The sequence below is a fragment of the Myotis daubentonii genome, chromosome 12 (genome assembly GCF_963259705.1).
Source record: "Myotis daubentonii chromosome 12, mMyoDau2.1, whole genome shotgun sequence".
NCBI lineage: Eukaryota > Metazoa > Chordata > Mammalia > Chiroptera > Vespertilionidae > Myotis > Myotis daubentonii.
In genome coordinates, this window is record NC_081851.1 from 19907634 (window position 1) to 19930751 (window position 23118).

Below are 23118 nucleotides of genomic sequence, written 5' to 3' on the forward strand. Positions count from 1 at the left end.
GCTCGTTTTCAGTTGGCTTCTTGTGTTTGTTCTGGTACCTACCCAGAAAATAAAAGCTAAGGTATTATGGTAATGCCTGAGTTCACCCATGCATTTGGTACTGTACTTCCCTTTTTAGAGGTGAGGAAACTGAGGCACAGAAAAGTCACACAGTGGGAAGTGCAGAAGCAGGACTCGAACCCAGGCAGTCTGCTGCCCGTGTCTGTTCTCCTCTGCACTTGCTGAGCTTCTGAGATAGAAGACCAGAGTGGAGGCTAGCCCAGGAGGTGGGAGATGGTGGCTCAGCCTTCATGTGACCCTCTTCGGTGTGCGCCCCACCAGGCCCACAGTGATTGCTGCTGGCTGGCAGGACTCTTGACTGGGCCTGACTCAGTAGGTGGGGCTCTTTACCCTTGGTCCTGAGAAATTGAAATCCCTGTACACACCCTATACCTCCACCCCCTCCAATAAATAGTGAGGTGCATGAATGAATTCCAACCACCAGATTATTTGTAATCTTGTATTCAAGAGGACCTTCCCTCCGACCCTTAAATTCCAGGCCCCTGTACTTGACTAGGCACCCTCTGTGGGTGGAAGCCATGGTGTGGTGGGCCGCGTGGGTCCTGTCCAGTGAGCTCATCTGTCACCATCCTTGGTGGAGACTCAAGGTGTTCTTGCTCACTGACTTGGGGGAGTCAGGGGAAGTGAGAGATGAGGACGAGGTGTTCAGGTGATAGCAGTCTTAAACTTCAGGAGTAGAGGGACAGGGCCGTAGCAAATTATGATGCAGAAAAGTCTTTGGTATCTTTAGCTCCCTTTTTTAATTTTTTGTAATCCTCACTGGAGATACTTTTCCCATTGAATTTTCAGAGAGTGGAAGGGAGGGAGGGAGGGAGAGAGAGAGAAACATCGATGTGAGAGAGACACATGGATCACATGCACCCCAGCCAGGGTCGGGGATTGAACCTGCACCCCATTTACGTGCCCTTGACTGGGAATGGAACCCTCAGTCAACCCTTCAGTGGTCAGACCAATGCTCTAACCATTGAGCACCCCGCAGGGCTTAGCTCTCTTTTTTAAAGCATGTTAGGATTGGCGGTTGCAGGAAGCAGAAACCATTCACCACCCAAATGAGCTTGTAAAGGGAATCTTCTCCCAGTAGGCGCTCACAGACGGGACCTGACGGTCTCTGCTCATGGCCTCGTGGCCTCTGCTGCCGAGGGAGGGACCAGTGTGGTCCTGTCTCACAGGACTCAGCCGTGGAGCCCTTCGTGGATGGCGGGGCTCCTCGTCAGTTCCTGACAGCCGCAGCCCACTGGCTGGTCTCACGCTTGCTGATTCCCCGTGGAGTCCTCTGAGTTGTACCTGCGAGAGGTGTGGGACTTCCCGGCACTCACTGTGCTCCCTTCAGTTCTGTCGGTGTTTGGGCCACGAGCTGGCGGTGCTATCATCTGGTGCATGCGTACACGGTGAAGATGCCTGCGTCTTGTGGGTTGTCATTATGTAATGTCTCTACCTGCTAATTTTCTTGACCCTGCAGTTCATTTTATCTGACATTCTGATGTCAGCTCTGATGTCACTCTCTGTCCTTTAATTTGTGCGTTTAGACTGTCTCCATTTAATGTAATTATACAGGGTGGGGCAGAGGTAGGTTTACAGTTGTGAGCACATAAAACACAGTTTATTCTTGTATTTTATTTAGTAATTATTTATTATTTTCCATACAAACTGTAGACCTCTTTCTGCCCCACCCTGTAGCTCTGTTAGGGCTTACATCAGCCATTTTAGTTTTTGTTTTCTGTTTGCTTTTGTTTCTTTCCTGCCTTCAGGTGCCTAACTTGAACATTTTTTTAGAATGCCATTTTGATTTATCTGTAGTGTTTGCTTTTAATTCTCACCTGAGGAGTGAGGATATCTTTTCCCTTGATTTTTAGAAAGAGTAGAAGGGAGGTGGAGAGAAATATCCATGTGAGAGAGACACATCAATTGGTTGCCTCCCACACACACCCCAACTGGGGATAGTGATCAAACCTGCAACCCAGGTACATGCCCTTGACTGGGTATCGAACCCGTGACCCTCCAGTGCGCAGGCCGACACACTAAGCACTGAGGCATGGCGGCCAGGGCTCTCTAGTATTTCTGAGGGTCTGCTTGTTTAGACAGCTTTTAGTGGTTGCTCTGGATGATGCACTATGTGTATACACGAAACTTACCAGTCTCCTTACCACATTTACTAGTTTGCAGTGTAGAAGCCTCCCCTCCCTTTCTGTTCCTTTACCCTCCCCCATTTCGGCTATAATTGTCTGTTGAGAAGCACATTCAACAGTGTTATACTTTTTGTTTCAAATGTAATTTAGAAAACTCAAGAGGAGAAGGAAAATCTATTGTGTTTACCCATATTTTTATTCTTTACAGTGTTCTTCTTTCCTTCTTGATGTTCCAAGATTCCTGCTTTTATTACTTCCTTTCTGTTTAGAGAACTTCCTTTAGGCAGTCTTGTAGAGGTCAGCTGTCAATAAATGTTTTTAATTTTCCTTCATCTGGCAATGTCTTAATTTCCCTTTTATTACTGACAGATGTCTTCACTGGATATACAGGGTGCCCCTCAAAATGTGCACACACACTTTGTGGGGTTTTTTGTTTTTGTTTTTTGTGCACACACACTTTGAATAAATATAGGCAGTGTTTATTAAAATACATTTCATTTTCAAAATTGAACTATCAGCTGTTAAAGTGTGTATACGTTTTTTGGGACACCCCTGTATGTAATTCTGAGTTGACCATTCTTTTAGCACTTGAAAAATGTTATGCTACTTCCTTCGTTTCTAATGAGAAGTCTGCTATCATTCAAAAAAAATTACCCCTCATAGACAAGGTGTTGTTTCTTTCTTTGTGCTTTTAATATTTTTTCTTAGCTCTAAATAAATCTCAATGAGAATAGAGGTTCTTAAGAGATCTGTTATCTAACCTAATTTAGTCTAATCTAATCTGAAGGTAAGAAAATACTATATACTCAGACACGTAAACGTACAAACAGGCCTTACAGCTTTGCCTCTAGAATTTCAACCATATGTGAAGAACACACAGAAAAACAAAACTCAGCTTTGAACATTTCAGTGAGCCGTTTGTTCTCTTCCCAGCGGGTATGAATGCTTAATTGATTTGAGCTCACAGTGCCCAAACAGAAGGGTGACTGACGAGATGCTCCAGTCTTTTGCCAACAGCAGCACGGCCTCTGTAAACCAGCACATCCCTCTGGTCACTCCTCCCATGGCTCCCTCGACGATCTGTGTGTCCTGTCTGATTGGTGGCACCGAGGTCAGTCACGTGGCTGCTCGGGGCAGCAGGGTTGTTTGCGAATATGATTTTTCTAGCTGCTGCCTTGGGAAGATGGTTTGTAATGTGAGAGAGGACCAAAGTGAAGGGCCCAAACGACTTGGAAGAATGCGGGGTGGTAGCTAGACTCCCTGCACACTCCCTGGGTGTTCGCGATCACCTTCCTCGTTCCCCGCTGGTCAGTGGAAACCTCCTCGGGGGCAGGGGGCAGATCTCATCTCTCTCCCCCTCTCCCTCTTTTTTTTAAAAAATATATTTTATTGATTTTTTACAGAGAGGAAGGGAGAGGGATAGAGAGTTAGAAACATTGATGAGAGAGAAACGTCGATCAGCTGCCTCCTGTACACCTCCTACTGGGGATGTGCCCGCAACCAAGGTACATGCCCTTGACCGGAATTGAACCCGGGACCTTTCAGTCTGCAGGCCGACGCTCTATCCACTGAGCCACACCAGTCAGGGCTCTCCCTTTGTCTTAGACTCCAGGTCCCACTGTGTCCGCTGTGACTGCCCCCTGCCTCCTGTATAAGCATAAGCTTGGCCAGGCCCAACAACGGGGCAAAGGAGCCTACGAGGACTGCTTTGAACTCCAGCATTGTTTGCATACAGACCACGCTAGGCATTTTTTAAAAATATATTTTTATTGGTTTTCAGAGAGGGAGGGAGAGAGAGAGAAGCATCAATGATGGGAGAGAATCATTGATTGGCTGCCTCCTGCACAGCCCACACTGGGGATCGAGCCCACAACCCGGGCGTGCGCCCTGACCGGGAGTCGAACAGTTATCTCCTGGTTCATAGGTCCACGCTCAACCGCTGAGCCACGCCGGCCGGGCCACGCTAGGCTTTTCCTAGAGAGCACCAGTCCGTCTCCTTGGTCCCAGTTCTTGAATGTAGCTGAACTCAACTATTTCCTAAAAGTTTCGAAATGATTCAACTTTACTACCTTGCAAGCCTTCCTGCCCTTATTACAAATCAGAGGCCTGACTTCCGGTTGGGACAGCCCTTCACTTCCCAGTGAGATGGAAGCTCAGGGCACTGTGAGCTCCTTGCCCTCAGGGCTGTTCCCATCCAAAAGTGAGGGAGTGGAGGTTCTGGCCCCCAAAGATCTGTGCCCTTGCGCTGGTCATGGAGTGTTATGCCGGCCTGTTTGGTGGCCCCCGGCTCAGCACAAGCTCCAGTGAGTCCTCTCAGTCGCTGCTGACTTGGCAGGGCAGCAAGCTCAGCCCCACACCATCAGCTGTCCAGGTGTCCTTCTTGGTGAATATCCAGGCCCAGCCAGTCCCAGGCGGCCGAGCCACGTCTAGCTTGTACTTTGCGTGGGAAGATGGTTTATAATGTCAGCTAGGCGTGGCGCTGCTGCCGGGGACTGGCTGGGGCCCGTATAGTCTCCACGAGGGACACCTGGGCGGCTGATGGTGTTGGAGTGGCAGGCAGCAAGCATTGTGTCAGCTGGCTTACACACTCCCAGAGGGACTCCTGGGGAAGGGTCTGGGGATGCTTCAGACTCCAAGGAAGATTTGGGGTGCCCCAGGACATGGGGGTCTCCTGGACCATCGCCATAACTGACTCAGCCTAATTAGGTTGTGCCGGCCCTGGCAGGGGATAGGTTGTGCTGGACCTTTCTGGAGGTGGCTGTGAGCTATTGCAACCACACAGATGTCAGCAGTCACAAGAGCATGCGATCATCATGACCAAGGCTCAGGCATCTGCGTGTGAAGGGGAGCATGTCTCAAGTCTACAGCCAGATGATGCAAATTCACACAAAACCAGGCAGGAACTGTTACCGGTTCAGAGCTTTAACACTAGGAATCCTACGGCCAGCAGCCCTCCAGGAACCCAGGCAGGATTCATGGCATTCTGGGGCTGGGAGACACTAGGGGGCACTGGGCACGGAGGCTGGGCTCAGCTACAGACAGACTGGGCCACTGTTCTCAGGCCCATTTGTCAAGAACAAGTTTGCAAGTTACTTGGAAGGCTGTTGTGGCGACCCCCTTTTCCCCACAAGGGCAAAGTGTGTCCTTACAAGGATACCAGTCACATTTGATTTGGATCCCATCCTTATTTATTTTTAATCCTTACCCGAGGATATTTTTTCATTAATGTTTAGAGAGTGAGGGGGGGAGAGACAGAGAGAGAAACATTGATGTGGGAGAGACACACTGATTGGTTATCTTAACATTCCCCACGACCACCACCAGCGCCAGGGATCGAACCTGTAACCAAGACACATGCTTCTGACCTGAATCGAAGCCGGCACCCTTCAATCTGAGGGCTGATGCTCTATCCACGGAGCCAAACCGGTGAGGGCTGGGCCACATCATTATGCCTCATTTAATCTTTATTACCTCAAAGTCATATGTGAGGGCTTCACATATGAATTGGGGGGTGAGGGCTAGGTCAGGGCTCCCAGCTGCCCACAGGACAAAGAGGAATTTGGAATGATTTCTTTCCATTCGTCATCTATTGCTTTCCTCCACACCCAAGGCCACAGGCACTGCCGTTTACAAATGAGACGGCAATTGTCCCACTCCCACTCTACCCTTGGTTTCAATCACAGATCAGTCCCATCCTCACAGCCACGAGGAAAGACCATTTGGGGCTGGGCGGGGGGGGGGGGGGCAGGCAGGGGGGAGGCAGCCTACCTGATTTTCTCCATAGAAGTTGCCTCCCTAATTAGTACCCAGGCATTCAACTTGGTAGCTCACGGGCAAGTGATCCCACCCAGGTCCTGCTCCCTCACAGCCCTTCCGCTGGGTGGGAAACCAGACAGCTCTGCACAGGACCTGGGGCTGAGGTGTGGCACTGAGGCCAGGCCCTCAGCCTGTCATCGGGTGGTCAGCATGGTAGGGCTGGCAACAGAGCTGGGGCTGCCTTGGCAGACATTGCCAATCAATGGCACCACTTTCACACCAAGGCAGCTCAAAGCTGCAAAAAACACGATGAGGCTGAGTCAGCTAGATAGGACAGCAACAGAGTCACATGATGGAACTCAGACCCCGCAAGGTGAGGGCAGGGCAGGCTGGCCACGAGGACCGCGGAAGGAGCCGGTGATGCACGTTCACCCAGGGCTCATTGGCCAAGCACTGTCACTAGAGAGTGCCCATAGCTCTGAGGACGTGGGGGCCTGGCAAGTGTTTTCGCCTGACGTCACCACGTGGTCGTCCACACACACCCACTTCCTCGGAGGACACTTCCTTGGGAACACAGCACAGGACAGACCAGACCCTCCTGAAAGCGTGTCCTGGAGCTGCGCACGCTGGGAGGGGCGCCGTGGGGGGCGATGGCGGTGGTGTGCTTCCACTGCTCAGGCTGGGAGCCAGGGAGGAGGGGGGCACCTCTTATTTGCAGCACTTACTGATTCCCTGAGGTGTGAGTGCTCTCACTTCGGCCCTGTTCAGGCTACCAGCGTGGCACCACTAAATGGTGACCTGGAAGGGATGAGCCATGGCAGCCAGCGACAGCCAGAAGCACAAGGACTCAGGCTGAGTCCTGGGCGGGGGCGGGGGGGGGGCGGGGGGGAGTGGGGACTGTAGCAGACGGGCAGTACACCCTGTCCGAGGGGTAGCGGCTACTGCCCAGTTCCAAGCAGTCATACCACATGGCCAGATATTCCGGTTTTTAAAGAGAAGCCCAATATCCAAATTTTTATGTGCGATCTTTTGATTTTTAAATGCTGGCAACATTACAGAAACTTTTTTAAAAAAAATCACGGGTCAAACCAAATACATCTCCAGGCCATTGTCTTGAGCCTAAGTCCTCCCTGAGCCACGGAAATCTCTCGCCTGTGGGGGCCCCAACTACCCCTTCCTCTCCCTCCCATGCCAGCCTCGCTGTGCCCACCAAGACCCCTCCCCTGCCACCCCTCCAGGGTGTGCCTCTCTCCACACTACCCTGAGGGCTGAGCCACCCACTGCGTCCAGACCCTGTGGCTCCCACTCTGAAGGTCAGGCCTCTGACGTGGGTGGACCCGTAAGTCCCTCCTCCCCAGTTCTTGCAGACTGCTGTCTTGTGTGTGCGAATCTCAGGGTTTCCACATCTTAACTCTTTGGTCCTTGACCTCCTCTCCTCCAACGATGGTCTCTCCCCTCCGCCCCCGCCACTCACCACCTGCCTGGGTCCCTCATCCCTGTCCTCACCTCTCCTCACCCAGCCTCAACCCCACGGCCCACTACTATCACTCTTCTGCCGCCTCAGCACCTGGTCCCCCTCTTGCTTCCTGGACACTCCCAGCACAGCCCCCACTCGCATGAATCCTCCCCAACGTCACACCCAAGGTGGCCAGGAGAAGGCCTCACCGCTGCCAGTCTCACCGGAACTGGCGCCACTAACCAGTCAAGTAGAGCTGGTGCTTCCCAGAAACCCCGGGGCGCTGCCTAGTGCAGCCTGCTCCCTCTCTCCAGAGTTTTCGTTCCCCTCCCCCCACTGCCACCCTCCAACCCCTGGTCCCCATCCTCACTAGGAAAACCAAAGCACCGCCAGGGAGTTTGCGGCCCCCAACCTGCGCAAGGATGCCTGCGTGTCGCTGGGCGTGGTCCCTGCCCCCACCCCAGCAACTAGTCCCACCCAAAAGCTCAGGGCTCTTGTTAGGCCAGGCCAGGACCCTCGTCTGCTCCCAGCTCAGTCAGATCTGAAAGGCTCAATGCACAGCCTCACTGCCCGACAGCCCCACCCTCCCGCACTCTGCTCCAAACTCAGAGGCACGTGCCGGCTGCCTCTGCAGGAGCCAGAGCTCTTCTGCTCGGCCAGCGCAGTTCCAGAGCTCAGGGCTGTTTCCCCATTTGTAAGTGAGAACAGTCCCTTCTCCGGGATTGTGAGGAGAAAACGCGCCGAGCGGAGCTGCAGGGCACAGTGCACGCTCATTTAGCCCTGGGCACTTGCTGACACCCAAGCAAAGCACAGCGCTGTGTCCAGCTCCACTCGGGCAGGTGTAATCCCCGGAGCAGCCTCTAGAGGGCGCCGCCGTCACAGCTCTGGGAAGCCTGTACCCAAGCACTGCCGCCAGTGGACGCCACGGGAGGCTGCTGGGCCTGGCAGATAAGAGGACCCAGCACACAACAGGTAGCTTTCACACCCCTCCTTGCCCGGGGGACTTGACCCAGCACCCCTCTTTCTCAACCACTGAGACTCCAGAGGCTTGGAGAGGTGGGCATTATGTGGGTGTGTGTGGGAGTTGGAGCTCAGGGCTGGAGGCCACACTCACAGGTACCCGGAGGGGCATCCGGCAGCTCCCAGGAGGGGGCGAAGAATTGGGACATTCCCCCCTGCAGAGCCCAAGAGTGTTCCCAACAGCGGTGCCCATCCCCCCCAGCTTCCTCATCACCATCCCCAGCTTGGAGGGCAGGTGCCTCACCTGTGCCATCTGAGCTACTGGAGTTGGAGGCTGGGCAGGATGGCCTTCAGCCCTGGCAGCCACCCCCTGCTGCCAGACGTGTTGAGTGTGCCCTGTCCGGGTCTGTCATACTCAGTGGTCTTGCGGTCCTGGCCTCGGCCTGCTCACCTGGTAACTAAGGGGTGGTCACACTAACGGCCCCTCCCAGGGTCTGAGGTTGTAAGCACCCCAGAAGGCAGGGTGAGATCCAGTGGAGCTAGGAAAGGCCACCCGTTGACCAATCTGAGGCCAGAAGTCAGGGATCTGCTACCCCAGTGTCCCCCTCCCTGCCCAAGAGGGCACTGCCTTCCCACTGGCAGCCCCACCCCAAACACGCCCCTGCCTCACCAGCCCTTGAGAAGGTCACACCATGTACGCCTCAGGGCAGTGGATTCACACGGCATTTTATTGGGTTTTCTGTGGGTATCTGGATGCCTCAAGCTACTAGCTGGCTTCTCAGCCCCTCACCCCGTTCCTGGCCTCCGCTCTGGGGCCTGGCTGGGTGCTGCCAGCCCTGCCCTGCACCAGCTTCTCCTCAGGCCTTCCTACAACTGGACCCCAGCTCCCAGGCTGCCGAGACAAACCCCACTGCCACCCTCTGAGCCAGGCTGCCCCCCATGGGCCCGTTCTTGCATTGGGCACAGCCAAGCTCTCCTGAGGAATGGGCTTCCAGCCCCAAGCCCCCTGGCGGTGCCGCCATCTCAGGCTGCATCAGACTCTCCACAGCACAGTGCAGAGCGGTGGCTCCAACCTACAGCTTGGTATTAAGGTGGAAAGAGAAGTGGGGTGCTGCATAGGTTGTGGCAGGCGGCACGTGCCATGCTGATGAGGCTGGGCAATGTCTGTGGCGGAGGGTACCGTCGAAGGATGCTGGGGGGACGTGCATAAGGCCAGCGGCCATGGGCGAGGGGGCTGTAGTGGCCAGGAAGTGAGCCGGGAAGGCTGGGATGACCAGGGGGCTGAAGGGGAACGGAGCCTGGCCCTTTAAGGGGTCCGGGGTGCCAGTGAAGTTCAGTGGGCAGCGCATCATGGTGCCCCTGTAGGCCTCTGGGAGGGCAGGCCCCAGGGCTGGGCCCAGCAAGCAGGAGACGGCCAAGCCAGGCCCCACAGACTTGGCCCCACACTCCTTGGCATCCGCCTCCTTGAGAAAGGGAGGCACCGCCTGCAGTTTTTTGCCACCAGGGACAAAGCCCTCTTCCTCTCGGCTGCGCTTGCTGAGGCCTGAGCTGCCAGGGAAAGCGGGCAGGGGCACGGGGCTCTCAGCAGGAACCTTGGCCATGGGGGACACCCAGCAGGCTTTGGGCCTCGGGCAGAGGCTGCCTTTTCTGGAGCCCCCTCTGTGGAATGCAGAGGGACGGTTGACGTCCCCACCCCACACCAGCGCCGACTCTTTGACTGGCAGCCCCTCCTCTTTGCCAGGGGATCCCCAGAGCACTCCATCTTTGAGATGGGGAAAGAAGTCCCGGGGGTGCTGGCTGATGGGCTTGAGCACCTTGGTGGGGTAAGCATGGAAACAGCCAGTGAAGGTGGGGGCTGGCGGGTGGGGGCCTGCCTGAGCCTCCTCCCCGAGGCTGCCACCAGGGCCCTGTGGCCCCTCCTGAGGGGCCAGCTGGTGCCTGTGGTTGTCAGGTGACCCTCCTGGGCTCCGGGGACTCTCTGGGGGGCGAGCAGCCGGGGACGCCTGGGGTTCCCCATTAGGGCTACCTGCCCCGTGGCGACAGCTCTCCTCCTGGCACTGCAAGGCTTCTGCCTTGCTCACCTGGGCCAGGAGCTTCTTTTTGGCCAGTGGTGACATGATGCCATGTGTCTCTTTGCAGTAAAAACTGGACAGGAGCCGCTTGTAGGCCTCAGGGCAGCCGCTGGCACCCACGAAGGGCAGAGAGGACCCGGGAGCTGGGCCTGGTTGTTCGGTTCTGTCCTGGGGTGGCTCCTGGCTGGGGGGCCTCACCAGGTCGATGGGGTCGATCTTGGTCCTTCCTGGCATCATCTAAAATGAGAAAAGGGCAGCCTCAGGGCTGGGCATGTGCCATGCGTCCTGCAGGGAAGTGGTGCCAGCAGGGCCCAGGGGCACCCAGCAGCCTCTGTGCACCACTTTTTGTTGTTGTTTTTTATTTTTATTTTTTTTAAATGTTGAAGTAATGCAACTTATCCAGCCACTGAGTAGGCTGGCTAGAACTGACACTAACTCCAAATTACTCTTGCATACACTGTCCCCCCTGCCTGGCCATGAGCACAGTCAGGCAAGGTCTACGGTATGCCCTGTTTTTTTAAATCCTTGTCTGTGGATATTTTTTCCATTGATTTTCAGAGAGAGGAAGGGAGTGGGAGAGACAGAGAGAGAAACATCAGTGTGAGAGAGACACATGAACTGGTTGCCTCCCGCATGTGCCCCAACCGGGGCCGGGGATCGGGCCTGCAACCGAGGCACGTGCCCTTGACCAGAATCAAACCCGAGACCCTTCATTCCGTGGGCTGACCCTCTAGGCCAGTGATGGCGAACCTTTAGAGCTCGGCGTGTCAGCATTTTAAAAAACCCTAACTTAACTCTGGTGCCGTGTCACATATAGAAATTTTTTTATATTTGCAACCATAGTAAAACAAAGACTTACATTTTTGATATTTATTTTATATATTTAAATGCCATTTAACAAAGAAAAATCAACCAAAAAAATGAGTTCGCGCCGAAACCGGTTTGGCTCAGTGGATAGAGTGTCGGCCTGCGGACTGAAGGGTCCCGGGTTCGATTCCGGTCGAGGGCATGTACCTGGGTTGCGGCACATTCCCAGTGGGAGATGTGCAGGAGGCAGCTGATCGATGTTTCTCTCTCATCGATGTTTCTAACTCTCTATCCATCTCCCTTCCTCTCTGTAAAAAATCAATAAAATATATTATTTTTAAAAAATGAGTTCGCGTGTCACCTCTGACACGCGTGTCATAGGTTTGCCATCACTGCTCTAAGCACTGAGTCAGACCGGCCAGGGCTCTGCACAACGTTTTCAAAAGGTCTGGGAATGGACAGCGTGGTGTCCGGACACAGGGCCCGGAGAGTGGAGTCAGGCTGGCGGCAGACCCCACGGGCCTCAAACAGAGAACTTACACCAACAGATTCGGTGTTCTGGGCAGGGCGCTGTGCGGCCATGCCGGGGGGGGGGGGGGGGGGGGGGGCAGGGGGAGGGGGCATCTGAGAGGCAGGCAGGGAGGTCCTGGCTCACCTGGTGGCCCTGGGGCTCGGGGCTCACCTGGCCCAGCTGCTCCTCCTTGGCCTTCAGCCTCTCGGCGGCCCCGTCGTCCCCTCGGGGCTCCTTGGCCATCTTGTATTGCTTCCTGGGCTTGGAGGGGGGCAGCGGCTTGTCCTCCTCCCCCTTCAGGTGCCGCACGTATGGGAGTACCAGCCTGAGGAGGAGCAGCACGTCCACCAGGGGCCAGGCCCGGCAGGCACCCCCTCGCTCCTGCAGCCTCGCACACTCTGTGGACAGGGCAGGCTGCCGGGCCACCTCTTCCTGCTTGCCCCGCCGGCCGGCACCCGCCCCACACCCCACTGCTCATCCTGCCCCACCCCTGTCCACAGTATACTCTCAGGCACCCGCTCCTGCACCACACCCCCGGGAGGGCAGGACCCCTGCCCTGGAACTGCCCCCGGCCGCACCTCTCGTAGTGGCGCCGAGTGCACGTGGCCGCACTGGTGCTGCCTGGGCTGCCCCCCAGCTCGTCGTACACGTTCTTCCAGAGGCGGCGGCCGGTCACCTGCAAGGGCACCAGGTGAGGCAGGGTGCCCGCTAGCAGTGAGGCCAGGTTGAGGTTATTGGAGGGGCTCATCTGGCGGCAGGCCAGCACCCCCTCCCCCACCCCTGCCACTGGACTGCTGGCCCAAGCAGCTTTCCGAGCTCGGGGAAGGCAGAGCAGATGGGGAAAGAGGAAACTTGCTTTGAGCAGCAAAGTACCAGCGGGCCAGGCGAGCCCTCTCCCGCCCCTCTGCATGCAGGGGCGCTGGGAGGGGCAGGACCGGGGCCCCCATCCTCCTGTCTGGAGGCCAGGGCAGCTCCACGGGGCTCTCCTCTTTCCCAGCGCCCCTGGGTGCGGTGGGAGACCAGCCTGCTGAGGGCTCAGGGGTGCCTTCCTTACCATCTCGTAGGCCCCCAGCTTCTCCACGGCCTTGTAGATCTTCCACAGGTTAACTGGGGAAAAGAGAGGGAGGGCACCGTCAGTTTCTGCCATAGGAGGGCGGCCCGCAGCCCATTCCCGTGGCCTGTCAGGCAGGCACAGAACCAGGGCCACTGCGATGGACAGCAGGCTGGGCGGGCCCTGGGCACTGCTGCCCAGTGGCTGGTGAGGGTGGAGATGCAGCCCCGCCCGTTGCCAGCCCAGCACCGGGAAGGGGGTACCCCTATATGTAACCCTGTGGGCTGGTCGTGTCAGGGTCACCAGAGCGGAGGTGCCTGCCCCAATGCCCTGCCTAGCTGGGGTCCCCTACCGGGCCCCCCCTCCCTGCCTGCACCCCAGGGACGCACTCTGCTTGAAGCCAAGATGGGGCACCCTCTCGATGGGCGTGTGTCGCTCCTTCATGAACTTGTAGAGGCTGACCAGGAAGGCCTGCTCCTCCTCCCGCTCCTGCGCCTCCTCCCGCTCCCCGCCTGCCTCGGGGGAGTCCTAGGGAAAGAGCAGGAGGCAGAGGGATCAGCCCCCAGTGGGTGGCTGGGAACAGGCTGACCACTGGGCCCCAACCCCAGGCTCCCACAGGAGGGAGCAGGCCCCTAGTAGCCAGCTTACTGCTCGGGCTGGATGACTGTTCTGGTGCCAGAAAGATGCTGCTGTCCCCAGCCCCAGGCCAGGTCCACAGAGGCTGGCTCCAGAGGTGGCCGTAGCCTCGCACCTTCTCCAGGCCTCTCTCCAGGCACAGGTCACCTCTGTCTTTTTTTAAAAAGTATATTTTTATTGGTTTCAGAGAGGAAGGGAGGAGAGAGAAACATCAATGATGAGAGAGAATCATTGATCGGCTGCCTCCTGCACGCCCCCCACTGGGGATCAAGCCCACAACCCGCATGTGCCCTGACTTGGAAGCTAACCGTGACCTCCTGGTTCCTAGGTCGATGCTCAACCACTGAGCCACGCCGGCCCGGCCCGATCACCTCTTTATCTGGATCGAGATGGGTGACTTCTCCGTCTCGGCTCCCCTACCAGACTGAGTTCCTGGAGACAGGCTCCTGTCCCTAGGCCCCCGGGGGCCCAGGGGTCAAAGCTGAAGGAGCAGCCTTGGCCGCGGCTCAATTGGTTGGAGCATCCCCGTACACCGAAAGGGTGTGCACACAGGCGGCAACAGCTTGATGTTTCTCTCTCCCCCCGCCCCTTCCTTTCTCTAAAATCAATAAACATATCGGGTGAGGATTAAAAAAAAAAAGTAAAGGCACAAAGGTGCTTGTGCTTTCCGGCCCTGGGGGCTGCTTAGCCGGGCCTGTGCCCAGCCAGCCTTGGCCGTGGTGCCCTCCTCCCTGACCCGCCGGGCTGTGCTGACCTCAGGGAGGAGGGCCGCGTGCCGGTTCCTGGCACACTGTCGAATGCACAGGACTTTTGGCTTCTGCTCTCAGAGGTGCAGCTCCTCCTGGTGCCGTTCATCGGGCTAGTGGCTCAGGGCAGGGGAACGGCTGGGCCGGGGCTGAGGGTCAGGGAACAGAAGCTCCCAGGTCGTGGGTGGGAGGCCCCAAATACCAGAAGGACCTGGAACAGCACAGAGAGCCATGCGTTCCCCAGATAGTCCACCAAGTGCCGTTGCCGTGTTCTTGATAATAAACACGCAAGCTCGCGCGTTAACTAACATCCTGGAGACCAAGGCTCTGGGTGGTGCTGCCCCAGAAAGAAGCTCGCCACATGCATTTGTGCTCCTCTGAACTCCACGCAGGCCATGAAACTGTGACCACGGGCGACCACTCTCCTACATGGATTAGGATTTCACTCCAGCCTGCCGCCAAAGCAAACAGCCGAGATGGCGGGTGCCGAGCCGGCCACGCTGCCGTGTCCCCACAGCTCCTCAGCCTCCCTGACTTCACCCGGGACGTCCGTGTCCACGTTCTACGTGTGGGCGGATGGATGCGTGTAAATGCAGTTTTGCATCACAGAACAGTGCTTTTATCTGTGTCGTCTGATCAGCGCTCCAGGCAAGCTTCGCTGATACAGGGCTCCGCTATGAAAAAGAAGTCTGGCACCCACCCTGGCGAGGGCGAGCCCTCCTGCCTGCCTGGCTCCCCCGCCTCCCAGAGCAGGGCCGGCCCGCTCCTGGCTCTGCAGCAATGGGGGAGGGAACACACCCCCAAGTTCACCTGGAAAGGACCCCGGGGAACCACCCAACTCACCTCCAGCTGGATTGGGCTCTGGCTCCTGCTCTGCTCACCATCGGGTTGAGGGGACACCGGTGGGTCTGGGGGGTCGTCCCCCTCTGACTGTCTCCTTTTCCCTTCGGCAGGAGGTGCTGTGAGGAGAGGAAGAAGAGGGAGAGAGCAGGGGCCACGTGAGATGCAGGCAGGGAGGACAGGCTCCCTGGCGAGGCGCCGGATCTGGAGGGTCCTCTCCCTCCTCGGCTGACCCTCTGCTCTCCCGGCTCCACCCCCCATCACACACCTGCCACTCGTCCTTCCTTGTCCCACATCTCCCCCCATCTCCGAAAGAAACCCAGCCAGCTGGGGACCCAGTCCGAGGAGGCTGGGCCATGGGGCTGGGGAAACCTGTCTCCAAGATCTGCCCCACATTCAGGCCGGAGGTTCTCCCAGCAGCTCAGCGGACCTGGGGGCACCGCTGAGCTGCCACGTGTGTGGGCCCCCAAAGCAGCGCAGGGGTGCTGGGCCCGTAGGTCCTCCAGGAACCACTCAGGAAGGAGTAAGTTCCCGCTTGTGACGCACTGGGCCTTTCCCTGAGCATCTGCAGGCCCCCCTTCCCCTCACCTGCAAGGGTCCTGGTGACCCTTCAGTTCCCCCTGACAATCACTTCCTCTGCACGGCCCTTCCCAGCCAAGTACCGTCTCCTGCTTCTGTCTGGCCTCCTCACTTCTCCACCGTCCTGATTGCCTGCGCCTGTCGGCCAGTGAGGGTGAGTGCAGGGGGGCCACGGGCCCTTCGCTCAGCACAGCCGTGAGCTGATGGGTGCAAAACCTCCACACCCTGCCACGGCCAAAGCCCGCCACGGAAACTGCCCGAGCCACGTGGCAGGCTGGCAGCAGACCCGAGACCAGGAAGCCACATCTTTTGACCGCCCTTCCTTCCTTTTTCCCTTCGTTCATCTAACATGAACTGCTCCATAGTCCTGGCTCGCTCCAGGGACTGCTGGGAACCTGTGAGGCTAACACAGGTTCCTTCTGATACTTGGCCCCCCCCCCCCCTCCTTCCCAGACAGAAAACATCTCCTTCACAACAGCCCACACCAACATGGCCCACGCGGCCGGGGCCCCAGGAAGCACATGCTATTAGCACCTCTGGCCACTGGATGCTGTCCCCCCAGCAGCTGTTCACCGAAGGGCCACTATGCCTGCCGTGGTTCACACTGTGGGTCCTCAGCTCCGTGACCCTGGCTCTCTCCTTCAGTCCCAGAAGGAATCGCATTTTAAAGAGGGGAGAGCTGGAGCCGGGGAGGGAAACCAGAATTCAGACAAGGTCTGTCCGACCCCATCCACCACTGGCCCGGCCACCACTGTGGCTGCTGTGGTTACCCCCACCGTTTGCAAGGCCTTGGGGAGGAGCCTAACTAGCCCGGGAAAGACACCAGTCCTGATGCTTGTCAGGAAGAGACACAGCCACTGCCCAGGCTGGCTTCTGACCGCCAGAGGCAGGGCTGGCCTCCAGAAACAGCCAGTTGCTAACAATGACCCCCCACCCCCCGCCCCCAGTCCTGGCCGGGTGCTCAGTGGTTGAGTATCAACCCATGAAACAAGGTCATGGGTTTGATTCCTGGTCAGGACACGTGCCAGGGCTGTGGCTCCATCCCCACTACTGGTCGTGCAGGAGGCAGCCAATCTGTGTTTCTCTCTCATCGATGTTTCTATCTCTTTATCCCCTGCACTTCCTCTCTCTTTAAAGTCAATAAAAATATGATTTTAAAATATATTTTAAAATAAAAAGGTTGTGGGCTCGGTTCCCCGTCAGGGCACATTCCCAGGTTGCAGGTTTGATCCTTCGTCAGGGTTCTTATGGGAGGCAACCAATTGATGTTTCTCACTCACACTGATGTTTCTCTCCTTTCCTCTCTAAACATCCTCGGGTGAGGATTAAAAAACAATAAGACCCCCCCCCCCCCAGACTGATACTTCTCCTTGGGCAACTGACTCTGTGCCTGTCTTCCCTCCTGATTCAAGTCCTCCGCCTGCTGTCCGTGAATTCCCAAAGTCTCCGCTCACGGGAGCCTGCTGCCAGCAGCTTCTCTCCTTTCGCCTCCCGCCCCTCCACCCTGCTTTCGTGTCCTCTCCCTTCTGTCCTGCGGGCTCAGATCCTGAGCACCGCAGGCCCCTCCCCATCTGCCCCTGGGACCTGCGCTTCTCACTGGAGCCTCCTGCAGACTGGCTATGTGACCCTGCAAGTCGCTGCCCTGGGCTCAGAGAAACGGGGGTGGGAACTGGCCCGTTAGAATCACCTGGGGCACATTCTAAAGACACCCATGGCTGTCTGCCCACCCCCACCTGTGTGATTTAGGGTCCTGCCGGGGGGCATCGGAGGTTAAAGCTCCCCAGGGGACCCGGTGGCAGCCAGGTTGAGCCCCCTGGCCAGAGGATCTCTAGTCCCCTCTTCGGGGGTTCGGTGTTGGTGCTCTGCCTGGGCCACACTCGCAAAGACACCTGGAGGCGGGCGTCCGGTTACCAGGAAAGGAGGTCACCAACCTGAGCTGTTCAATCCCAGGCAGCAAAGGGATTAGAGCGCCCGCATCGAGCCACAAAGGGACTCTTTACCTCTGTGTCCAGCTGAGTCCCCACGTGAACTCGGCCTCCATTCTCCCCCAACCAGGGCCAGTATGTCTCCCTTCCTGGCTGGGCCTGGCTGCAGCTGCCACAGCCTTGGATGGTGGAGGGAGAGTCCAGGGTGCCTCGGCCCTGCTCAAGACCCTTCCTGTGTTAGGAATCTCATTTCATCCCATCTCATTTCTGCCCTAATCACTTCCTTCCCAGTCACTTGTAGACGGGGCTCCAGGAAATCTGCTTTTGCAAAAAGGGTTCTGCTGCAAAAAATAAATTTAAACTCCCCTGCCATGGTGATGGGCGAGCCCCCCTGCCTGCCCAGCCTCCGGTTCTCCCACTTCCCAACGCAGGGCCATGGGTCTCCCAGCCACATCCCGCCTGCAGAGGCAGAGCCCACCCGCCCTGAGGGACGCTGCGGCCGGGGAGCCACTGCATGGCCGTCTTGCTCTGAGCTACAGGCACAGACCCCTCTGAGCACAAAGCTGGATGCCCTATTGTAACAGAGGAGGCAGATTCAAGGACACAGCCCCGCTCCCCATAGGAATGGTGTTCGGACCCTGCTTTTCCCACCAGGAAGCAATAATGACAATAACGGTGATGGTGGCTTCACTGTTTACTTTGCATACATCTGGAATCTGTAAGGTATGAAATCGGGACCTTAACCATAGTCCTCCCCCCACTGGTTAGGTGGTCCCACAGCATGTCCCAGCATTCGTCTTCTGTTTAAAAAAAGTTCCACCTGAACTTTAGGATAATTTTGTCACATTCCCTTAAAAAAATAAATAAACAGCCACTGGGTTTTGACTGAAGTGCATTTAAATGTAGAAATAACTTTGAGAAGAAGTAACACCTTTGGGTGTTGCATCTTCCTTTTCAGGACCAGAGAGGCAGGTCCCCTTTGCGGGCCTCAGATGGTCCTTGTGAAAGGCCCAGTGTCCTGCCTTTTAAGCGCATTGCTCACATTTCCTGAAGTGAGATGCTAGTGTGAGGAAAGCCGTGATAATCGAGGGTAGGACTTGGCTCCACGGCCCCTGACACCCCCTCGCTTCCCAGTTGAGAAGAGGACAGAGGAAGGCTGGGCCAGATGAACCTGGCCTCCCTGGGCAGGGGACTGCTCAAGACCCTTCCTGTGTTAGGAATCTCATTTCATCCCAGAACCTAAACCCACGGCCATGCAGAAGTTGGTTTCAGCCTCTGACTCCAACGGACGGTGCTCCCTGCAGCCATTCCCTCCTTCCTTTCCATGCTCTGCACTCCAGCAGCTCATCAGTGCCCTGGCCGGCCTGGCACTAGGCGTCCTGGCACATGACCTCACGAATATTCCCAGCCACCCAGTGGATAGTTTCCTTTTTTACCGACACAATACCTAAGACTCAGACAGTCTTGGTAACAGTTTATTAGCAGCACAGGTGGCATGCAGCACCCTGAGGTCTGGAGGTTTTTGTTAACAGGAGCAGGGAGACCCAGGTTCCTTATCTGTGCCCAGGCGCTCTAAGGGACTGAGCAGGTCTGGAGCCTCCCATGGCATCATACTGTCATGTGCTGACAAGAGCCTGCTGAAAGCAGATGAGGTGCAGAGGAGTGATGGGGAGGGGGCTCTGCCACCATACAGGTACGCCTTTATCACGCCAGTCACAGCTTCTGTGTCTTGGTGTCCCCACCTATAAAGTGGCCGTGCTAGGCTCCAGAGGCCCACGGCGCTGAGCACAAAGTGAGAAATGAGCTTCCCCACAAACCACAGCCAAGCGTGTGTGAGAGCTTGTGAGAGTGTGGATGAGAGCGTGTATATAACCTATCAGTGTGAGTGCATGAGAATGTGCATGTGAGAGTGTGGATGAGAGCGTGTATATAACCTATCAGTGTGAGTGCATGAGAATGTGCATGTGAGAGTGTGGATGAGAGCGTGTATATAACCTATCAGTGTGAGTGCATGAGAATGTGCATGTGAGAGTGTGGATGAGAGCGTGTATATAACCTATCAGTGTGAGTGCATGAGAATGTGCATGTGAGAGTGTGGATGAGAGTGTGCATATAACGTATCAGTGTGAGTGCATGAGAATGTGCATGTGAGAGTGTGGATGAGAGCGTGTATATAACGTATCAGTGTGAGTGCATGAGAATGGCATGTGAGAGTGTGGATGAGAGTGTGCATATAACGTATCAGTGTGAGTGCATGAGAATGGCATGTGAGAGTGTGTATGAAGGTGACTGTGAGAGTGTATAGTGTATTGTGTGTATGACTGTGTGTACATGTGTAACTATGCAACTGTGTGTGTGAGTGCATGTGTGCATGAGTGTGAATGCATGTGTACGTGAGTGTATGTGACAGCGTGACTGCAAATGTGTATAAGTGTGCACGTGCGCATGAGTGTGTGTGTGTGTACACACCTCCCTCTGTGAGGTTTGAGGTCTGTGCCCTGCTTGCTCCCCATGTCCACGGCCCAGAGTCGTGTATGGCAGGACCAGTGCTCCACAGACATCAGCCCAAGACCCGCACGAGCCACCTGATCTCAGACACTCCTGATGCCCAGAGAGAGGCTTGGGCGGTGATGAGTTCAGGGCCATTCAACCAGTCAGTGCCAGGCCACACCACCTCTGCCCGACTCCCCCCTATCCCTCCCACTCCGGCCCCACCCAATTCACACTTGGTGTGATGGAAGTGACACTTCCGTTCATGAAAAGTCACCTACTGAGAGCTCGGTGTCAATTTTAACAATAATGGTACCAGTGGCCTAAGCAACAACCTGCAGACACGGCCCCACCCCTGAGATGCACGGCTTGTCCTTCCTCGCTTCAGGGGGAGCCCATACAAAGGCAGCCTTTGAAGCCGCCAGTCCACTCGTGGCCCAGGAGCGGCTGCCTGGCAGCGTCCTGTGTGGCACTGCTCCAGGGGCGGTTTCTGGAGGGCTGCTCTCCAGCCAGCACTGAGGACACACAGCTGGACATGGACCCCGACGGCTCAGCGTGCCGCTTCTGCCCAGCCTTGCCTCAGTCCAGCTGGGGACAGGCCTGCCAGCTTTTGGGTGCAGCCTGCCAGCCTGGAGAGTATACAAGGGAGGGGCGTGGGGTCCCTCTTAGCAGCTCTGCCCTGTCCTGGGGCCCCATTCCAGGACAGGGCTGCCCCATGCCCCTCTCGCCTGTCTGGGCGACATCTGATGAGAACCGTTGCAGCTCCAGCCCCGGCCTGTTTCCCCGCGACGGGAGAACCAGAGCAGCCAGGCCAGGGGCTTGTGAGTCGTGGCCAACAGGACAGGCACTGCCTGAGCCCGCGGGAGGTGCGGGAACCGGGGGAGAGTGCGGGCTATCCAGCCGGTCTCCCACTGGAGACAGGAAACAAGGGGAGGAGGGGCGGAGGGGGTGCTGTCCTCCTCACTGCGGGACCCCGTAGTCTCCAGGCATCAGTTCCTCAGACTAAGTCAAAAGAGGGGAGTCCCCGAGGCCTCGCGACCTCTGCCACTCCAGCTCCGAGTGGAGACGGTCCGGGCTCCCGGACGCTGCAAGCCCGCAGGCCGACCTCCTGGCCGCCGTCCCTCCCCTCCCCGGTCCTGCAGGCGCGCGCGGCGGTGTCCGAAGGGCAAGGAGTGTCGATTCTCGTCCCTCCGGCCGGCGACTCCGCCAAGGACCCGCACCGGCGCCCCCGCGGGTCTGCAGGAGTGGGGGTGTGGGTGGCGCCCCTGGACGCGGCGGAGGAACCCGACCCCTCCCGGCAGGCTTTCCCTCGGGAGACCCGAGGGGAGTAGATGAGAGAGAACAGGAGAGCGGGGGGCGGCGACCCCCGGGCCGCCGCGGGGACGAGGAGCGCAGCCGGGCGGCCGAAGGGAGCCCGGGGAAGGAGGGGAGAGCGAGGGGAGGCGGGAGAAGGGCGGCGAGCGGCGAGGACCCGCGCGGCCTGGCGGAAAGAGGAACCGGCGATTCTTCAAAGTGCGCTGGGCGAGTTCTTCAAAGCCCGCGCAGCGTCACTTTCAGGAAACGGCGGGCGCGGCGGGCAGCGCCTCGGACCCGAGCCTTTCCCGGCCGCGCGGCGGGTTCTGAGAACTGGGGCTGGCGGGGAGGGGGCGGGGCGGGGGCAGGTGGGGGCGGAGGGGGCAGGTGGGAGGCCGGGGCGGGCACGGAGAGGAGGGCAGGGGCCGAAGGGGAGCGATGGAGGTGGGGGGCAGCGGGGCGCGGACAATGGGGTCCCGGGGCAGATGGGGCGGGGGCAGGAGGGGCGCAGCCGGGGCGGGAGCGGCGACGGCGCGGACAGCTGTCACAACAAATTCGCTGAGGCCAGCGCGCGAGGGAAACCGCGGCAGGAAGTGGGATGACAGCGCGAGGACGGCGCGTCTCGGTCAGGAGACGCGAGAAGAGTTTCGAGATAAACGGCCGGGAAGCCCCGCCGCCAGAACTTTCGGTCTCCTTTTCGGAGAGCGCGCGCCGCCACCCGGCCTCCCTCCCGAGCGGGCGGAGGAGCTGGGCCCCGGGCAGGCTGAGTCCCGGGGCCGGCGGGGTCCCCAGCCCCAGCCCCGCTCCGCTCCCCGAAGCGGCGCCCACGGCCGCGAGGCCCGGGCAGACCCAGCGCCGCAGCCCCGCGCTCCCCGCGGGCCGCCAGCCCGTTCCCGCCGGCCGCGAGCGGCTTACCCATGGCCCCGCGAGGTCCCGCGGTGCGCCGAGCCCTCCGCACGCGCGGCTCCGAACCCCGCGCTCCCGGCGCTCTGGCAGCCTTGCCGCCCCGCCCCGCCCCGCCCCGGCCGGCTCCGCCCCCAGAACCGCCCAGCACCGCCAGGCCCCGCCCCCAGCACCGCCGGCTCCGCCCCCAGCTCCGCACTGACCCCGCCCCTCTCCAACTCTGGTTGGTGGGTCCGAGTCTCCGTGGGCAGGGGCCGCCCCCTGAGCCCGGAGTACTCTGGGAGTTGTAGTGCGCTCTCCCCCAGGCTTCTCGCCTTAAAGCAGGACCCCGGAATCACTGCTGCTTGTAGAGGCACAACCGGAGGCTTGGGAAACCCCCTGCCAGCAGACCGCCGCGGGGTGGGCGGCGTAAGCAAGTGCTGCTGACTGACTTGAACTGGGTCCAGCTCAACATTGAAGTTGAGGTGGTGAGTGTTAGCTCAACCAGGACCCCAGCCCAAACCAGCAAGTCCTTGCCAAAGCTCTGTGCGGTCCTAGAAGTGCCCAGAACAGGAAACCTGCCTTTGGTGGCCAATGTCCACATATGTCATGAAGACAGAGCGTGTCAGCTACATGTGCCACGGCCCCTGCCTGGAGAAGTGAGGTGAGGTTTAGTTGGGAGAGGGGGGCCAGAGGAGATGCTGAGCCAGCTGAGGAGGGCAGCTTGCCTGGCATGTGCACTGGCCATGTGCACATCACAGAAGAGGAAACTGAGGCTTGGGTCTGAGAGCCCTGGTCTCGCAGCATCATCCACAAAAACCAAAACGGGGAGCAACCCAGTGTCCACTGATGGGTGAATGGGTAGACTGGAGTATATGCTGACAATATTATGGAATATTACTCAGTTTTACAAGGAACACATATGCTA

The 23118-nt window shown here is 57.9% G+C and overlaps 1 protein-coding gene and 1 non-coding gene across 7 annotated transcripts; both read right to left on the bottom strand.

The window, feature by feature from the left end:
• Positions 1 to 9064: 9064 nt before the first annotated feature.
• Positions 9065 to 22329, bottom strand: ARID5A (AT-rich interaction domain 5A). Of its 6 annotated transcripts, none has more exons than XM_059659066.1 (7): positions 22224 to 22329; positions 15025 to 15140; positions 13189 to 13327; positions 12803 to 12855; positions 12327 to 12424; positions 11920 to 12073; positions 9065 to 10667 (listed from the first exon to the last, which is right to left on the bottom strand). In XM_059659066.1, exons 1-7 carry the CDS (start codon positions 22225 to 22227, stop codon positions 9432 to 9434), a joined length of 1800 nt encoding a protein of 599 aa, XP_059515049.1. In that variant the 5' UTR covers positions 22228 to 22329; the 3' UTR covers positions 9065 to 9431. The 6 variants fall into 6 exon arrangements, with proteins under 6 accessions (XP_059515049.1, XP_059515047.1, XP_059515048.1 ...); XM_059659064.1 differs by having other exon boundaries at positions 11893 to 12073; XM_059659065.1 differs by having other exon boundaries at positions 11893 to 12073; positions 13189 to 13297; positions 15013 to 15140.
• On the bottom strand, positions 10806 to 10940 carry LOC132214100 (small nucleolar RNA SNORA58). The gene has a single exon (XR_009448195.1). It is a non-coding gene; the product is annotated as a small nucleolar RNA SNORA58 (small nucleolar RNA).
• Positions 22330 to 23118: the final 789 nt, after the last annotated feature.

Bases quoted from the DNA above. Each gene is read 5' to 3' on its own strand.
- ARID5A (XM_059659064.1), bottom strand. The intron at 12,074-12,326 runs GTGCGGCCGGGG...GCTCCTCCTCAG, and splicing joins ACTCGGCGCCACTACGAGAG to GCTGGTACTCCCATACGTGC. The intron at 10,668-11,892 runs GTGAGCCAGGAC...TTCTCATTTTAG, and splicing joins CCGAGCCCCAGGGCCACCAG to ATGATGCCAGGAAGGACCAA.